This window comes from Heptranchias perlo, unplaced genomic scaffold (assembly GCF_035084215.1).
Source record: "Heptranchias perlo isolate sHepPer1 unplaced genomic scaffold, sHepPer1.hap1 HAP1_SCAFFOLD_1242, whole genome shotgun sequence".
Classification (NCBI taxonomy): domain Eukaryota; kingdom Metazoa; phylum Chordata; class Chondrichthyes; order Hexanchiformes; family Hexanchidae; genus Heptranchias; species Heptranchias perlo.
In genome coordinates this window covers 5,398-23,788 of record NW_027138475.1, presented here as the reverse complement: position 1 = coordinate 23,788, position 18,391 = coordinate 5,398, and the positions used below count along the sequence as shown (strand labels likewise).

Genomic DNA, 18,391 nt, shown 5'->3' with positions numbered 1-18,391 from the left:
AGCATTCCCTAACTTCACTCCTGCACCTCCCGGCTCGAAATGTTAGGCTATGTCCCTGCGTCCTAGTATTGAAGTGTAGGAGACCTCCAAAAACAGTTACAAATGTTTTTTTTTAATTCGTTCATGGGATGTGGGCGTCGCTGGCGAGGCCGGCATTTATTGCCCATCCCTAATTGCCCTTGAGAAGGTGGTGGTGAGCCGCCTTCTTGAACCGCTGCAGTCCGTGTGGTGATGGTTCTCCCACAGTGCTGTTAGGAAGGGAGTTTCAGGATTTTGACCCAGCGACGATGAAGGAACGGCGATATATTTCCAAGTCGGGATGGTGTGTGACTTGGAGGGGAACGTGCCGGTGGTGTTGTTCCCATGCGCCTGCTGCCCTTGTCCTTCTAGGTGGTAGAGGTCGCGAGTTTGGGGGTGCTGTCGAAGAAGCCTTGGCGAGTTGCTGCAGTGCATCCTGTGGATGGTACACACTGCAGCCACAGTGCGCCGGTGGTGAAGGGAGTGAATGTTTAGGGTGGTGGATGGGGTGCCAATCAAGCGGGCTGCTTTGTCCTGGATGGTGTCGAGCTTCTTGAGTGTTGTTGGAGCTGCACTCATCCAAGCAAGTGGAGAGTATTCCATCACACTCCTGACTTGTGCCATGTAGATGGTGGAAAGGCTTTGGGGAGTCAGGAGGTGAGTCACTCGCCGCAGAATACCCAGCCTCTGACCTGCTCTTGCAGCCACAGTATTTATATGGCTGGTCCAGTTCGGTTTCTGGTCAATGGTGACCCCCAGGATGCTGATGGTGGGGGATTCGGTGATGGTAATGCCGTTGAATGTGAAGGGGAGGTGATTAGACTCTCTCTTGTTGGAGATGGTCATTGCCTGGCACTTGTCTGGCGTTAATGTTACTTGCCACTTATGAGCCCAAGCCTGGATGTTGTCCAGGTCTTGCTGCATGCGGGCACGGACTGCTTCATTATCTGTGGGGTTGCGAATGGAACTGAACACTGTGCAATCATCAGCGAACATCCCCATTTCTGACCTTATGATGGAGGGAAGGTCATTGATGAAGCAGCTGAAGATGGTTGGGCCTAGGACACTGCCCTGAGGAACTCCTGTAGCAATGCCCTGGGGCTGAGATGATTGGCCTCCAACAACCAGTACCATCTTCCTTTGTGCAAGGTATGACTCCAGCCACTGGAGAGTTTTCCCCCTGATTCCCATTGACTTCAATTTTACTAGGGCTCCTTGGTGCCACACTCGGTCAAATGCTGCCTTGATGTCAAGGGCAGTTACTCTCTCGGCAGCCAAAAGCAATAATCCAGCCACTAAGCTCTAAATCCTGCATGGTCCCTTTAAATAGCACTGGTTGGGGGGGGGTCCTCCAGGCACTTGAAGGCACGTTCAGATGGTCGGGGTTAAGACTGTGCGTTGAGTTGAGCGTTAAGTCCCGAAATGGTGTCTGTCACTTTAAATCGGCGTTGCACACTGATTGAATCCATTATCTCCCTACTTTACATGATTCCAGCATTCGTTGTCTGCACCTGCGCAAACTCCTATACCAAGATGGCGTCCGGCGCATGTTACGCAGGAATCGTGCATGCGCAGCCAAGCCGCCATCTTGGATGTCAGAGAGCCGAGTAGCGCCGAAACAATGGGCGCCACACGGCCCAATTTAGCGCCCTCTGCCTCTCCCACCCTCTCAGGCAGTGAGTTCCAGACCCCCACCACCCTCTGGGTGAGAAAATTTCTCCTCAACTCCCCTCAAATCCTTTGACCAATCACTTTAAATCTATGCCCCCTGGTTATTGACCCCTCTACGAAGGGAAATAGCTCCTTCCTATCCACTCTATCTAGGCCCCTGATCATTTTATATACCTCAATTAAATCTCCCCTCAGTCTCCTCTGTTCTAAAGAAAACAATCCCAGCCTATCCAATCTCTCCTCACAGCTGAAATTCTCCAGTCCTGGCAACATCCTCGGAAATCTCCTCTGCACCCTCTCCAGTGCAATTACATCTTTCCTGTAATGTGGTGACCAATCGAGGGTTGGACTTTGGGGAGGGATGAGGGAGACTGGGAGGTCATGGGGGGATCAAAGGGACCTTATCCTATTTATCCTGACCTTGCCCTGTTTATCCTGACCTTGCCCTGTTTATCCTGACCTTGCCCTGTTTATCCTGACCTTACTCTGTTTATCCTGACCTTACCCTGTTTATCCTGACCTTACCCTGTTTATCCTGACCTTGCCCTGTTTATCCTGACCTTACTCTGTTTATCCTGACCTTACCCTGTTTATCCTGACCTTACTCTGTTTATCCTGACCTTGCCCTGTTTATCCTGACCTTACCCTGTTTATCCTGACCTTACCCTGTTTATCCTGACCTTACTCTGTTTATCCTGACCTTACTCTGTTTATCCTGACCTTACCCTGTTTATCCTGACCTTACTCTGTTTATCCTGACCTTGCCCTGTTTATTCTGACCTTACTCTGTTTATCCTGACCTTACCCTGTTTATCCTGACCTTACTCTGTTTATCCTGACCTTACCCTGTTTATCCTGACCTTGCCCTGTTTATCCTGACCTTACCCTGTTTATCCTGACCTTGCCCTGTTTATCCTGACCTTACTCTGTTTATCCTGACGTTACCCTGTTTATCCTGACCTTACCCTGTTTATCCTGACCTTGCCCTGTTTATCCTGACCTTACCCTGTTTATCCTGACCTTGCCCTGTTTATCCTGACCTCACCCTGTTTATCCTGACCTTACCCTGTTTATCCTGACCTTACCCTGTTTATCCTGACCTTGCCCTGTTTATCCTGACCTTACCCTGTTTATCCTGACCTTACCCTGTTTATCCTGACCTTACCCTGTTTATCCTGACCTTGCACTGTTTATCCTGAGCTTACCCTGTTTATCCTGACCTTGCTCTGTTTATCCTGACCTTGCCCTGTTTATCCTGACCTTGCCCTGTTTATCCTGACCTTGCTCTGTTTATCCTGACCTTGCCCTGTTTATCCTGACCTTACCCTGTTTATCCTGACCTTACCCTGTTTATCCTGACCTTACTCTGTTTATCCTGATCTTACCCTGTTTATCCTGACCTTGCCCTGTTTATCCTGACCTTACCCTGTTTATCCTGACCTTGCCCTGTTTATCCTGACCTTACCCTGTTTATCCTGACCTTTCTCTGTTTATCCTGACCTTACCCTGTTTATCCTGACCTTGCCCTGTTTATCCTGACCTTACCCTGTTTATCCTGACCTTACCCTGTTTATCCTGACCTTACTCTGTTTATCCTGACCTTGCCCTGTTTATCCTGACCTTATCCTGTTTATCCTGACCTTGCCCTGTTTATCCTGACCTTACCCTGTTTATCCTGACCTTACCCTGTTTATCCTGACCTTACTCTGTTTATCCTGACCTTGCCCTGTTTATCCTGACCTTGCCCTGTTTATCCTGACCTTACCCTGTTTATCCTGACCTTACCCTGTTTATCCTGACCTTGCCCTGTTTATCCTGACCTTACCCTGTTTATCCTGACCTTACCCTGTTTATCCTGACCTTACCCTGTTTATCCTGACCTTGCTCTGTTTATCCTGACCTTACTCTGTTTATCCTGACCTTACTCTGTTTATCCTGACCTTGCCCTGTTTATCCTGACCTTACTCTGTTTATCCTGACCTTACCCTGTTTATCCTGACCTTACCCTGTTTATCCTGACCTTACCCTGTTTATCCTGACCTTACCCTGTTTATCCTGACCTTACCCTGTTTATCCTGACCTTGCTCTGTTTATCCTGACCTCACTCTGTTTATCCTGACCTTGCTCTGTTTATCCTGACCTTACCCTGTTTATCCTGACCTTGCCCTGTTTATCCTGACCTTACCCTGTTTATCCTGACCTTACCCTGTTTATCCTGACCTTACCCTGTTTATCCTGACCTTACCCTGTTTATCCTGACCTTTCTCTGTTTATCCTGACCTTACCCTGTTTATCCTGACCTTACCCTGTTTATCCTGACCTTACCCTGTTTATCCTGACCTTACTCTGTTTATCCTGACCTTACTCTGTTTATCCTGACCTTACTCTGTTTATCCTGACCTTGCCCTGTTTATCCTGACCTTACCCTGTTTATCCTGACCTTTCTCTGTTTATCCTGACCTTGCTCTGTTTATCCTGACCTTGCTCTGTTTATCCTGACCTTACCCTATTTATCCTGACCTTACCCTGTTTATCCTGACCTTACCCTGTTTATCCTGACCTTGCTCTGTTTATCCTGACCTTACTCTGTTTATCCTCACCTTACCCTGTTTATCCTGACCTTACTCTGTTTATCCTGACCTTGCCCTGTTTATCCTGACCTTACTCTGTTCATCCTGACCTTACTCTGTTTATCCTCACCTTACCCTGTTTATCCTGACCTTACTCTGTTTATCCTGACCTTGCCCTGTTTATCCTGACCTTACTCTGTTTATCCTGACCTTGCTCTGTTTATCCTGACCTTACTCTGTTTATCCTGACCTTGCTCTGTTTATCCTGACCTTACTCTGTTCATCCTGACCTTACCCTGTTTATCCTGACCTTACTCTGTTTCTCCTGACCTTACTCTGTTTATCCTGACCTTGCCCTGTTTATCCTGACCTTGCCCTGTTTATCCTGACCTTACCCTGTTTATCCTGACATTACTCTGTTTATCCTGACCTTACCCTGTTCATCCTGACCTTACCCTGTTTATCCTGACCTTGCCCTGTTTATCCTGACCTTGCCCTGTTTATCCTGACCTTACCCTGTTTATCCTGACCTTACTCTGTTTATCCTGACCTTGCCCTGTTTATCCTGACCTTACTCTGTTTATCCTGACCTTGCTCTGTTTATCCTGACCTTACCCTGTTTATCCTGACCTTGCCCTGTTTATCCTGACCTTACCCTGTTTATCCTGACCTTACTCTGTTTATCCTGACCTTACCCTGTTTATCCTGACCTTGCCCTGTTTATCCTGACCTTACCCTGTTTATCCTGACCTTGCCCTGTTTATCCTGACCTTACCCTGTTCATCCTGACCTTACCCTGTTTATCCTGACCTTACCCTGTTCATCCTGACCTTACTCTGTTTATCCTGACCTTACTCTGTTTATCCTGACCTTGCCCTGTTTATCCTGACCTTACTCTGTTTATCCTGACCTTGCACTGTTTATCCTGACCTTACCCTGTTTATCCTGACCTTGCCCTGTTTATCCTGACCTTACCCTGTTTATCCTGACCTTGCCCTGTTTATCCTGACCTTACTCTGTTTATCCTGACCTTGCCCTGTTTATCCTGACCTTACTCTGTTTATCCTGACCTTGCCCTGTTTATTCTGACCTTACCCTGTTTATCCTGACCTTACCCTGTTTATCCTGACCTTGCCCTCTTTATCCTGACCTTACTCTGTTTATCCTGACCTTACTCTGTTTATCCTGACCTTACCCTGTTTATCCTGACCTTGCCCTGTTTATCCTGACCTTGCTCTGTTTATCCTGACCTTACTCTGTTTATCCTGACCTTACCCTGTTTATCCTGACCTTGCCCTGTTTATCCTGACCTTACCCTGTTTATCCTGACCTTACGCTGTTTATCCTGACCTTACTCTGTTTATCCTGACCTTACCCTGTTTATCCTGACCTTGCTCTGTTTATCCTGACCTTACTCTGTTTATCCTGACCTTACTCTGTTTATCCTGACCTTGCCCTGTTTATCCTGACCTTACTCTGTTTATCCTGACCTTACCCTGTTTATCCTGACCTTGCTCTGTTTATCCTGACCTTGCCCTGTTTATCCTGACCTTACCCTGTTTATCCTGACATTGCTCTGTTTATCCTGACCTTGCCCTGTTTATCCTGACCTTACCCTGTTTATCCTGACCTTGCTCTGTTTATCCTGACCTTGCCCTGTTTATCCTGACCTTACCCTGTTTATCCTGACATTGCCCTGTTTATCCTGACCTTGCCCTGTTTATCCTGACCTTACCCTGTTTATCCTGACCTTCCCCTGTTTATCCTGACCTTACCCTGTTTATCCTGACCTTGCTCTGTTTATCCTGACCTTACCCTGTTTATCCTGACCTTGCCCTGTTTATCCTGACCTTGCCCTGTTTATCCTGACCTTACCCTGTTTATCCTGACCTTCCCCTGTTTATCCTGACCTTACCATGTTTATCCTGACCTTGCCCTGTTTATCCTGACATTACTCTGTTTATCTTGACCTTGCCCTGTTTATCCTGACCTTACCCTGTTTATCCTGACCTTGCTCTGTTTATCCTGACCTTACCCTGTTTATCCTGACCTTACCCTGTTTATCCTGACCTTGCCCTGTTTATCCTGACCTTGCCCTGTTTATCCTGACCTTACCCTGTTTATCCTGACCTTACCCTGTTTATCCTGACCTTACCCTGTTTATCCTGACCTTGCTCTGTTTATCTTGACCTTGCCCTGTTTATCCTGACCTTACCCTGTTTATCCTGACCTTACCATGTTTATCCTGACCTTACCCTGTTTATCCTGACATTACTCTGTTTATCTTGACCTTGCCCTGTTTATCCTGACCTTACCCTGTTTATCCTGACCTTGCTCTGTTTATCTTGACCTTGCCCTGTTTATCCTGACCTTACCCTGTTTATCCTGACCTTACCATGTTTATCCTGACCTTACCCTGTTTATCCTGACATTACTCTGTTTATCTTGACCTTGCCCTGTTTATCCTGACCTTACCCTGTTTATCCTGACCTTGCTCTGTTTATCCTGACCTTACCCTGTTTATCCTGACCTTACCCTGTTTATCCTGACCTTGCCCTGTTTATCCTGACCTTGCCCTGTTTATCCTGACCTTACCCTGTTTATCCTGACCTTACCCTGTTTATCCTGACCTTACTCTGTTTATCCTGACCTTACCATGTTTATCCTGACCTTGCCCTGTTTATCCTGACATTACTCTGTTTATCTTGACCTTGCCCTGTTTATCCTGACCTTGCTCTGTTTATCCTGACCTTACCCTGTTTATCCTGACCTTACTCTGTTTATCCTGACCTTACCCTGTTTATCCTGACCTTGCTCTGTTTATCCTGACCTTACCCTGTTTATCCTGACCTTACCCTGTTTATCCTGACCTTGCCCTGTTTATCCTGACCTTGCCCTGTTTATCCTGACCTTACCCTGTTTATCCTGACCTTACCCTGTTTATCCTGACCTTACCCTGTTTATCCTGACCTTACTCTGTTTATCCTGACCTTGCCCTGTTTATCCTGACCTTGCCCTGTTTATCCTGACCTTACTCTGTTTATCCTGACCTTACCCTGTTTATCCTGACCTTGCCCTGTTTATCCTGACCTTGCCCTGTTTATCCTGACCTTACCCTGTTTATCCTGACCTTACCCTGTTTATCCTGACCTTACCCTGTTTATCCTGACCTTGCCCTGTTTATCCTGACCTTACCCTGTTTATCCTGACCTTGCCCTGTTTATCCTGACCTTACTCTGTTTATCCTGACCTTACCCTGTTTATCCTGACCTTACCCTGTTTATCCTGACCTTACCCTGTTTATCCTGACCTTTCTCTGTTTATCCTGACCTTACCCTGTTTATCCTGACCTTGCCCTGTTTATCCTGACCTTGCCCTGTTTATCCTGACCTTGCCCTGTTTATCCTGACCTTGCTCTGTTTATCCTGACCTTACCCTGTTTATCCTGACCTTACCCTGTTTATCCTGACCTTACCCTGTTTATCCTGACCTTGCCCTGTTTATCCTGACCTTACCCTGTTTATCCTGACCTTGCCCTGTTTATCCTGACCTTACTCTGTTTATCCTGACCTTACCCTGTTTATCCTGACCTTACCCTGTTTATCCTGACCTTGCCCTGTTTATCCTGACCTTACTCTGTTTATCCTCACCTTACCCTGTTTATCCTGACCTTACTCTGTTTATCCTGACCTTACCCTGTTTATCCTGACCTTGCCCTATTTATCCTGACATTACTCTGTTTATCCTGACCTTACTCTGTTTATCCTGACCTTGCCCTGTTTATCCTGACCTTACCCTGTTTATCCAGACCTTGCTCTGTTTATCCTGACCTTACCCTGTTTATCCTGACCTTACCCTGTTTATCCTGACCTTGCCCTGTTTATCCTGACCTTACTCTGTTTATCCTCACCTTACCCTGTTTATCCTGACCTTGCTCTGTTTATCCTGACCTTACCCTGTTTATCCTGACCTTGCCCTATTTATCCTGACATTACTCTGTTTATCCTGACCTTACTCTGTTTATCCTGACCTTGCCCTGTTTATCCTGACCTTACCCTGTTTATCCAGACCTTGCTGTTATTAACCTGACCTTCCCGTGTGCGGGCGAGCCCGTCGAGTGACGACCGGGGGTTTCTCTGTCCATTCCAGGACCCTGATCTGCATATTATAAATGGACAGTCCTGAAACGGGCAGGTTTGTTGGCCAACCTTCTCACGCACTGCCCAAGATGGCAGTGGCGGTCAGTGATCCCCGTGGCAACTCTCAGGCGGGCACATTTCAACTCATCGTTGTAGTGACCTAATGTCCCCCTCACTCCCTCTGTGACCGTCTCCCAGACTCTTTCATTGGATCACATTGAACAAATCTATGAAAATAACACCAAACAGTGCAAAAAACGGTCGTGTTGGATGCAGAGTCCACACCATCAGACAGGAAACTGTTTCCCTGGCAGGCCACACATTGACAGCACTCATATCCTGAGTCAAACAGAACAGGACATTAATGGCTGAGAGCACAGCGAAATAACAGGAAGTAGTGACAGTCCGAGTTCCTGGTCCGTAGCTGAGTCTACTCTGCCTTCTCACCCAACATTATTTCAGTTCGACTGGGTGAATCTTAACTCCCCGTCCCTTTGAGAGAGTGTCTCTCCCCACCTTGAGATCCAGGGCAACTCTCAGTGATGAGCAACAGAGCTAGCCCAGTCATTGTTTTAGGGGCTGGATTTATCTGAAGCCTCCATCGATTATACGAGAGCAACAGGACATCATTTTATGTTTAAAATATCACGTGAATTGATTTTGCAAAAGGTGAACCAGCACAAAAGTAACAGCCACATTGTTTGGTTCTGTATGTACAGGGGACACCCATCCACCAACCCACGAGTGGGCAAACTCAGAGACAGGCCACAGCACTGAGAACATAGGTGAGACTTTGTAAAAAATACACTCACATGCATTTATACACACACTTACACACTCACACTCACACACTTACACACTCACATGCATTTATACACACACTTACACACTCACACACTTACACTCACACACTTACACACTCACATACATTTATACACACACTTACACACTCACACTCACACACTTACACTCACACACTTACACACTCACATGCATTTATACACAGATTTACACACTCACACACTTACACACTCACAAACTTACACTCGCATACATTTATACACACACTTACACACTCACACGCTTACACTCACACACTTACACTTACACACTCACACTTACACATTCACATACATTTATACACACACTTACACACTCACGCACTTACACACTCACATACATTTATACACACACTTACACACTCACACACTTACACACTCACACACTTACACTTACACACTCACACTTACACGCTCACATACATTTATACACACACTTACACACTCACACACTTACACTCACACATTTACACTCATACATTTATACACACACTTACACTCACACACTTACACTCACACACTTACACTCCCATGCATTTATACACACACTTACACACTCACACACTTACACTCACACACTTACACACTCACATACATTTATACACACACTTACACTCACACACTTACACTCACACACTTACACTCACATACATTTATACACACACTTACACACTCACACACTTACACTCACACATTTACACTCACGTGCATTTATACACACAGTTACACACACTCATGCACTTAAACTCATGCATTTACACACTCACACACTTACACTCACATAAATGTATATACACACTCACACACATTTACACACACACTCACGCTCACATACATTTATACACACGCACTTACACACACACGTACATTTATACCCACACCCACACTCACACATACTCACACACACTCACACACACCCACGCATATTCACGCACACAGCTCACACTCATTTCAGTGGCCATTCTCGGGACGTTCTGCTGTAACACTGAGTCAGATGAGGTGAACCCACCTTCAGAAGGACACGAGTGGGTTCCACTGGGGTTGAGGTCTGGATGATGGGGGGAATCTTTTTGTAACGACACACTCACCCAGGGGCCGAAGGGGAGAGAGAACGAGCTCTCCCTCTTCCTCACAGCACAATCGCTATCTAGAAACTGCCTGTGGACTTAACTGGGCTTGAGATTGGGATCCAAACTGACAACAATTCACCATCTGATTCACAAATAAAAGCTTAATATATATCATATAATAAAATGTAACCATGTCTTCAAACCAGGAGTGTATCTCCAGGGGGCGGTGCCTCCTGGTAGGGCAGGGAATGCATTAGTTTTGAGCACAATGCATAATTCTGCTGCTACAGGTCACCTGTCCCTTTAAGGCCGCAAATAAGCACATCCTGAGGTCAATTAGAAGCTAATTGCCGTCGTTGTGGGAAGATTGCAGATTGGTGCTTGTGAATTTCTGGCTCCAGGTCAGTGGAAACCAGCGTGAAATACCAAATTGAGGAAAGGCATTGGAACAGATCAACCGCGAGTCTGGGAGTGTCAGCGTCAGGCAGTGTTCGAAGCTTTGAGTTCTGTAACGTCCAGCCGGGCTGACTGAGGAGACCTTGAGGAACATAGGGAGAGAGGGACAGGAGGGGCCCCTCGGGCCTGTTCCGCCGTTCAATTAGATCACGGCCGATCTGCACCTCAACTCCATTCCCTGCCTTTGCCCTGTATCCCTCGAGACCCTCACCCAACAAAAATCTATCACTCTCAGTCTTGAAAGCTCAGAGCCCCAGCATCCACAGCTTTTTGGGGGAGAGAGTTCCAGATTTCCACTCCCCTTTGTGTGAAGAAATGCTTCCCGACATCACCCCTGAACGGCCTGGCTCTAATTTTAATGTTATTCCCTCTTGTTCTGGAGTCTCCCCACTGGAGGAAATAGTTTCTCCCTCTCTACCCTATTAAATCATTTAATCATCTTAAACCCCTTGATTAGATCACCCCTTAATCTTCTACACTCGAGGGAATACAAGCCGTGTCTATACAACCTGTCCTCGTAATTTAACCCTTTCAGCCCCGGTATCATTCTGGTGAACCTGAGCTGCACCCCCTCCAAGGCCGATCTATCCTTCCTGAGATGCAGTGCCCAGAACTGAACGCAGTATCTCCACATGGGGTCTCACCAGAGCTCTGTCCGGCTGTAATATAACTTGCTCCTCTTTATAATCCAGACCTCGAGATAAAGGCTAACATTCCATTCGCCTTTATAATTAGTTTTTGTACCTGTTCACCTGCTTTTAGTGATTTCTGTACCTGGACCCTAAATCTCTCTGCTCCTCCACTGTTCCTGGCTTCTCACCATTTGGAAGATCCTCTGATCGATCTTTCTCAGGTCCAAATTGGATGACCTCACTCTTCCCCTCATTAAACTCCATCTGCTCCAGTTTTACCCACTCCCTGAATCTCTCAATGTCTCTTCACACCTTTCTGCCCCCCATCGACACTATTTACTGTGTCACCTAACTTCGGGTCCTGATAGAGGCCCCTCAACAACCCCCAAATCACCCTGAAACATTAACCTGCCTTTCCTCTTTCAGTCACGGAGTGTTTCCAGAGTTTTCCGTTTTGCTTTCAGATTTCCAGCAGCTGCCATTTTTTTTTTAACCCCTTGACGGGGCAGATTCAGCCCCGTCACTGGGGGGGTCTCCCTCACGGCGAGCAAGGGGTCGGAGAGACAGCGAATCCTGCCAGAAACACTTTCCCATCGGGAGCGCAGATATAAACCCAGAAAATGCTCGAGACACCCAGCAGGTCTGGAGAGAGAAACGAGGCCCACGTCTCAGGTCGGTGACCTTTCATCGGCACTGGAATAAATCAGAGGTTTCGAAGCAAGTACGGAGCTAGGAGATAGGGGATGAGGGGAGGAACCAACGAAAGGGACGGGTCTGTGATTAGGATGGAGGGAAGGAGTGATTAAAATGACAAAGGGGATGATGGTGCGAGGCAGGGAGGGTGGGAATGGGACAAGTAAAGAAACGAGAGATGGGTCCAGAGGAGCTGCAAATGGCAACATCAGAATAGCAGAGGGGGAGGGAAGGATTGGAAACCTGGCAAAAAGGAGATGGCTCCCATGGCCCGAGAATAAGGTGCAGAAAGGAAGGTAGCCTAATGGGGGGGTACAGACCCCCTTACTGGCTGTGTACAGATAGGGGATTCCCCCTCTCCCCAAAACACCAGCCCACTCCCTCATCCTCCCCCTCTCCCCAAAACACCAGCCCACTCCCTCATCCTCCCCCTCTCCCCAAAACACCAGTCCACTCCCTCATCCTCCCCCTCTCCCCAAAACACCAGTCCACTCCCTCATCCTCCCCCTCTCCCCAAAACACCAGCCCACTCCCTCATCCTCCCCCTCTCCCCAAAACACCAGCCCACTCCCTCATCCTCCCCCTCTCCCCAAAACACCAGCCCACTCCCTCATCCTCCCCCTCTCCCCAAAACACCAGCCCACTCCCTCATCCTCCCCCTCTCCCCAAAACACCAGTCCACTCCCTCATCCTCCCCCTCTCCCCAAAACACCAGCCCACTCCCTCATCCTCCCCCTCTCCCCAAAACACCAGCCCACTCCCTCATCCTCCCCCTCTCCCCAAAACACCAGCCCACTCCCTCATCCTCCCTCTCTCCCCAAAACACCAGCCCACTCCCTCCCCCTCCCCCTCTCCCCAAAACACCAGCCCACTCCCTCCCCCTCCCCCTCTCCCCAAAACACCAGTCCACTCCCTCATCCTCCCCCTCTCCCCAAAACACCAGCCCACTCCCTCATCCTCCCCCTCTCCCCGAACACCAGCCCACTCCCTCATCCTCCCCCTCTCCCCAAAACACCAGCCCACTCCCTCCCCCTCCCACTCTCCCCAAAACACCAGCCCACTCCCTCCCCCTCCCACTCTCCCCAAAACACCAGCCCACTCCCTCATCCTCCCACTCTCCCCAAAACACCAGTCCACTCCCTCCCCCTCCCACTCTCCCCAAAACACCAGCCCACTCCCTCATCCTCCCCCTCTCCCCAAAACACCAGCCCACTCCCTCCCCCTCTCCCCAAAACACCAGCCCACTCCCTCATCCTCCCCCTCTCCCCAAAACACCAGCCCACTCCCTCCCCCTCTCCCCAAAACACCAGCCCACTCCCTCCCCCTCCCCCTCTCCCCAAACACCAGCCCACTCCCTCCCCCTCCCACTCTCCCCAAACACCAGCCCACTCCCTCCCCCTCCCCCTCTCCCCAAAACACCAGCCCACTCCCTCCCCCTCCCCCTCTCCCCAAACACCAGCCCACTCCCTCCCCCTCCCCCTCTCCCCAAACACCAGCCCACTCCCTCCCCCTCCCACTCTCCCCAAAACACCAGCCCACTCCCTCCCCCTCCCACTCTCCCCAAACACCAGCCCACTCCCTCCCCCTCCCCCTCTCCCCAAAACACCAGCCCACTCCCTCCCCCTCCCCCTCTCCCCAAACACCAGCCCACTCCCTCATCCTCCCACTCTCCCCAAAACACCAGCCCACTCCCTCCCCCTCCCACTCTCCCCAAACACCAGCCCACTCCCTCCCCCTCCCCCTCTCCCCAAAACACCAGCCCACTCCCTCCCCCTCCCCCTCTCCCCAAACACCAGCCCACTCCCTCCCCCTCCCCCTCTCCCCAAACACCAGCCCACTCCCTCCCCCTCCCACTCTCCCCAAAACACCAGCCCACTCCCTCCCCCTCCCACTCTCCCCAAACACCAGCCCACTCCCTCCCCCTCCCCCTCTCCCCAAAACACCAGCCCACTCCCTCCCCCTCCCCCTCTCCCCAAACACCAGCCCACTCCCTCATCCTCCCACTCTCCCCAAAACACCAGTCCACTCCCTCCCCCTCCCACTCTCCCCAAAACACCAGCCCACTCCCTCATCCTCCCCCTCTCCCCAAAACACCAGTCCACTCCCTCATCCTCCCCCTCTCCCCAAAACACCAGCCCACTCCCTCCCCCTCCCCCTCTCCCCAAACACCAGCCCACTCCCTCCCCCTCCCACTCTCCCCAAAACACCAGCCCACTCCCTCCCCCTCCCACTCTCCCCAAAACACCAGCCCACTCCCTCATCCTCCCCCTCTCCCCAAAACACCAGCCCACTCCCTCCCCCTCCCCCTCTCCCCAAACACCAGCCCACTCCCTCATCCTCCCCCTCTCCCCAAAACACCAGCCCACTCCCTCCCCCTCCCCCTCTCCCCAAACACCAGCCCACTCCCTCATCCTCCCCCTCTCCCCAAAACACCAGTCCACTCCCTCATCCTCCCCCTCTCCCCAAAACACCAGCCCACTCCCTCATCCTCCCCCTCTCCCCAAAACACCAGCCCACTCCCTCCCCCTCCCACTCTCCCCAAAACACCAGCCCACTCCCTCATCCTCCCCCTCTCCCCAAAACACCAGCCCACTCCCTCATCCTCCCCCTCTCCCCAAAACACCAGCCCACTCCCTCATCCTCCCCCTCTCCCCAAAACACCAGCCCACTCCCTCCCCCTCCCACTCTCCCCAAAACACCAGCCCACTCCCTCATCCTCCCCCTCTCCCCAAAACACCAGCCCACTCCCTCCCCCTCCCACTCTCCCCAAAACACCAGCCCACTCCCTCATCCTCCCCCTCTCCCCAAAACACCAGCCCACTCCCTCATCCTCCCCCTCTCCCCAAAACACCAGCCCACTCCCTCCCCCTCCCACTCTCCCCAAAACACCAGCCCACTCCCTCATCCTCCCCCTCTCCCCAAAACACCAGCCCACTCCCTCCCCCTCCCACTCTCCCCAAAACACCAGCCCACTCTCTCATCCTCCCCCTCTCCCCAAAACACCAGCCGACTCCCTCATCCTCCCCCTCTCCCCAAAACACCAGCCCACTCCCTCATCCTCCCTCTCTCCCCAAAACACCAGCCCACTCCCTCATCCTCCCCCTCTCCCCAAAACACCAGCCCACTCCCTCATCCTCCCCCTCTCCCCGAACACCAGCCCACTCCCTCCCCCCCTCCCCCTCCCCCACTCCCCTGTGACTCTGGTGTGCCCATCCTCCATCACCGGTGCTTGAGAGGAAATGGGAGTGGCGGACGAGGTTGAAAGCTGCTAAACTCGATGTCGAGTCCAGAAGGTTGTGATACTCCCAGTCGAAAGACGAGGTGCTGTCCCTCGAGCTGACACCGAGGGTCGGAGAGTGGGACAGGGGAATTCAAATGGCCTTCGACCGGCAGGTCAGGGACACGCTCGCAGACTGAGCGGAGATGTTCAGCAAAGCGATCTGCGTTTGGTCTCCCCAGTGTCGAGGAGACCGCAGTGTGAGCAGCGAATGCAGTGTAATAAGCTGATCGATGGACAAGTAAATCCCTGTTTCACCTGGAGGGAGTGTTTGTGGCCCTGGACGGTGGGAAGGGAGGAGGTTTGAGGGGCAGGTGTTGCATCTCCTCTTTATCACAGTTGCCATAAAACACAACATCGACACAACTGTGCGATGTTTAAACAGCCTGTTCGGAGAGACGCTGCATTTAAAGGTTCTCAATTCAGCCCCACAGTTTCTCCTCTTTGAATTTGAGATGGTCTGAGTGCAAATAAGGGAACTGTGACTCAAATGTATTTTCGGAGCACATGCACTTACCTTCTTAATATTGTAAATACGGATCAGAACACCTCTCCCTCGATCATTCAGGATGGAAAGCTTTTCAGCAAACTTATGCTGCAATATTCGAGACATCGTGCGGGGGGAAGCTGGGTTTTGAAAGTATCGCGGAGAGCAGACAAACCTAGAGACAGGGCATCGTCAGTTGGGATCCGATCTGCTGTGATACAGTCTTCTGACAAAGTCTTGGGACCCACCTCCCCTCTGCACTCATTGGTGCAGTGAACCCCTCATCAAGAGGACGAGAGGTTATTTTCAAACTTCCCATTGGTTCACCAACCTGTCAGCCCAGAGCTCGAGCAGCCATCTTCCCAGCACCAGGCGTCATCAACCACATCCTGCCCGGACCAACCTCCCTCGAGCACGTCGGCAATCAGCCTCCGTGAACAGCTCTCGCCCAAAGCTCGCCAGCACTGGCCCGAGCAACTCCATTTCGCCAATTCAGAGGCACGGTCAAACAGAACGATGCAAGAACACGTCTCCAAAACACGAGGATCTTCAAAACAAGAAGCCCAGCCCAAATGAGACATCTGGGCCAGCCCACGGGGTGACGCCATGGGCGAGAGAGAGGGACGAAAGGCACCCATTTTTCAGGCACCAGCCAGACAACCAGGACCCAAATAAAATGGGCAGGAGAGTCACAGTGATTGGTAGAGGGGGATGGGCTGGTGAGAGGGGCACAGATTGGGAGAGGGGGATGGGCTGGTGAGAGGGTCACAGATTGGGAGAGGAGGATGGGCTGGTGAGAGGGTCACAGATTGGGAGAGGAGGATGGGCTGGTGAGAGGGTCACAGATTGGTAGAGGGGGATGGGCTGGTGAGAGGGTCACAGATTGGGAGAGGGGGATGGGCTGGTGAGAGGGTCACAGATTGGGAGAGGAGGATGGGCTGGTGAGAGGGTCACAGATTGGGAGAGGGGGATGGGCTGGTGAGAGGGGCACAGATTGGTAGAGGGGGATGGGCTGGTGAGAGGGGTACAGATTGGGAGAGGGGGATGGGCTGGTGAGAGGGTCACAGATTGGGAGAGGGGGATGGGCTGGTGAGAGGGTCACAGATTGGGAGAGGGGGATGGGCTGGTGAGAGGGGTACAGATTGGGAGAGGGGGATGGGCTGGTGAGAGGGGCACAGATTGGTAGAGGGGGATGGGCTGGTGAGAGGGTCACAGATTGGGAGAGGGGGATGGGCTGGTGAGAGGGTCACAGATTGGGAGAGGGGGATGGGCTGGTGAGAGGGGTACAGATTGGGAGAGGGGGATGGGCTGGTGAGAGGGGCACAGATTGGTAGAGGGGGATGGGCTGGTGAGAGGGTCACAGATTGGGAGAGGGGGATGGGCTGGTGAGAGGGTCACAGATTGGGAGAGGGGGATGGGCTGGTGAGAGGGTCACAGATTGGGAGAGGGGGATGGGCTGGTGAGAGGGTCACAGATTGGGAGAGGGGGATGGGCTGGTGAGAGGGTCACAGATTGGTAGAGGGGGATGGGCTGGTGAGAGGGTCACAGATTGGGAGAGGGGGATGGGCTGGTGAGAGGGTCACAGATTGGTAGAGGGGGATGGGCTGGTGAGAGGGTCACAGATTGGTAGAGGGGGATGGGCTGGTGAGAGGGTCACAGATTGGGAGAGGGGGATGGGCTGGTGAGAGGGTCACAGATTGGGAGAGGGGGATGGGCTGGTGAGAGGGTCACAGATTGGGAGAGGGGGATGGGCTGGTGAGAGGGTCACAGATTGGGAGAGGGGGATGGGCTGGTGAGAGGGGCACAGATTGGTGGAGGGGGATGGGCTGGTGAGAGGGGTACAGATTGGGAGAGGGGGATGGGCTGGTGAGAGGGTCACAGATTGGGAGAGGGGGATGGGCTGGTGAGAGGGTCACAGATTGGGAGAGGGGGATGGGCTGGTGAGAGGGTCACAGATTGGGAGAGGGGGATGGGCTGGTGAGAGGGTCACAGATTGGGAGAGGGGGATGGGCTGGTGAGAGGGTCACAGATTGGGAGAGGGGGATGGGCTGGTGAGAGGGGTACAGATTGGGAGAGGGGGATGGGCTGGTGAGAGGGTCACAGATTGGGAGAGGGGGATGGGCTGGTGAGAGGGTCACAGATTGGGAGAGGGGGATGGGCTGGTGAGAGGGTCACAGATTGGTAGAGGGGGTTGGGCTGGTGAGAGGGTCACAGATTGGGAGAGGGGGATGGGCTGGTGAGAGGGTCACAGATTGGGAGAGGGGGATGGGCTGGTGAGAGGGTCACAGATTGGGAGAGGGGGATGGGCTGGTGAGAGGGTCACAGATTGGGAGAGGGGGATGGGCTGGTGAGAGGGTCACAGATTGGGAGAGGGGGATGGGCTGGTGAGAGGGTCACAGATTGGTAGAGGGGGATGGGCTGGTGAGAGGGTCACAGATTGGGAGAGGGGGATGGGCTGGTGAGAGGGTCACAGATTGGTAGAGGGGGATGGGCTGGTGAGAGGGTCACAGATTGGGAGAGGGGGATGGGCTGGTGAGAG

General features: G+C 51.6%; 1 protein-coding gene across 1 annotated transcript in view; it reads right to left on the bottom strand.

The window, feature by feature from the left end:
* The window catches only part of LOC137308233 (nck-associated protein 1-like), a gene marked incomplete at its 3' end in the record, with an annotated part of 37,474 nt that extends 21,401 nt beyond the window's left edge, over positions 1–16,073 (bottom strand). Inside the window, exon 1 of the mRNA XM_067977072.1 lies at positions 15,883–16,073. Coding sequence (XP_067833173.1) covers positions 15,883–15,978 — 96 coding nt within the window. The remainder of the gene's footprint in view (positions 1–15,882) is intronic.
* Between the last annotated feature and the right edge of the window lie 2,318 nt (positions 16,074–18,391).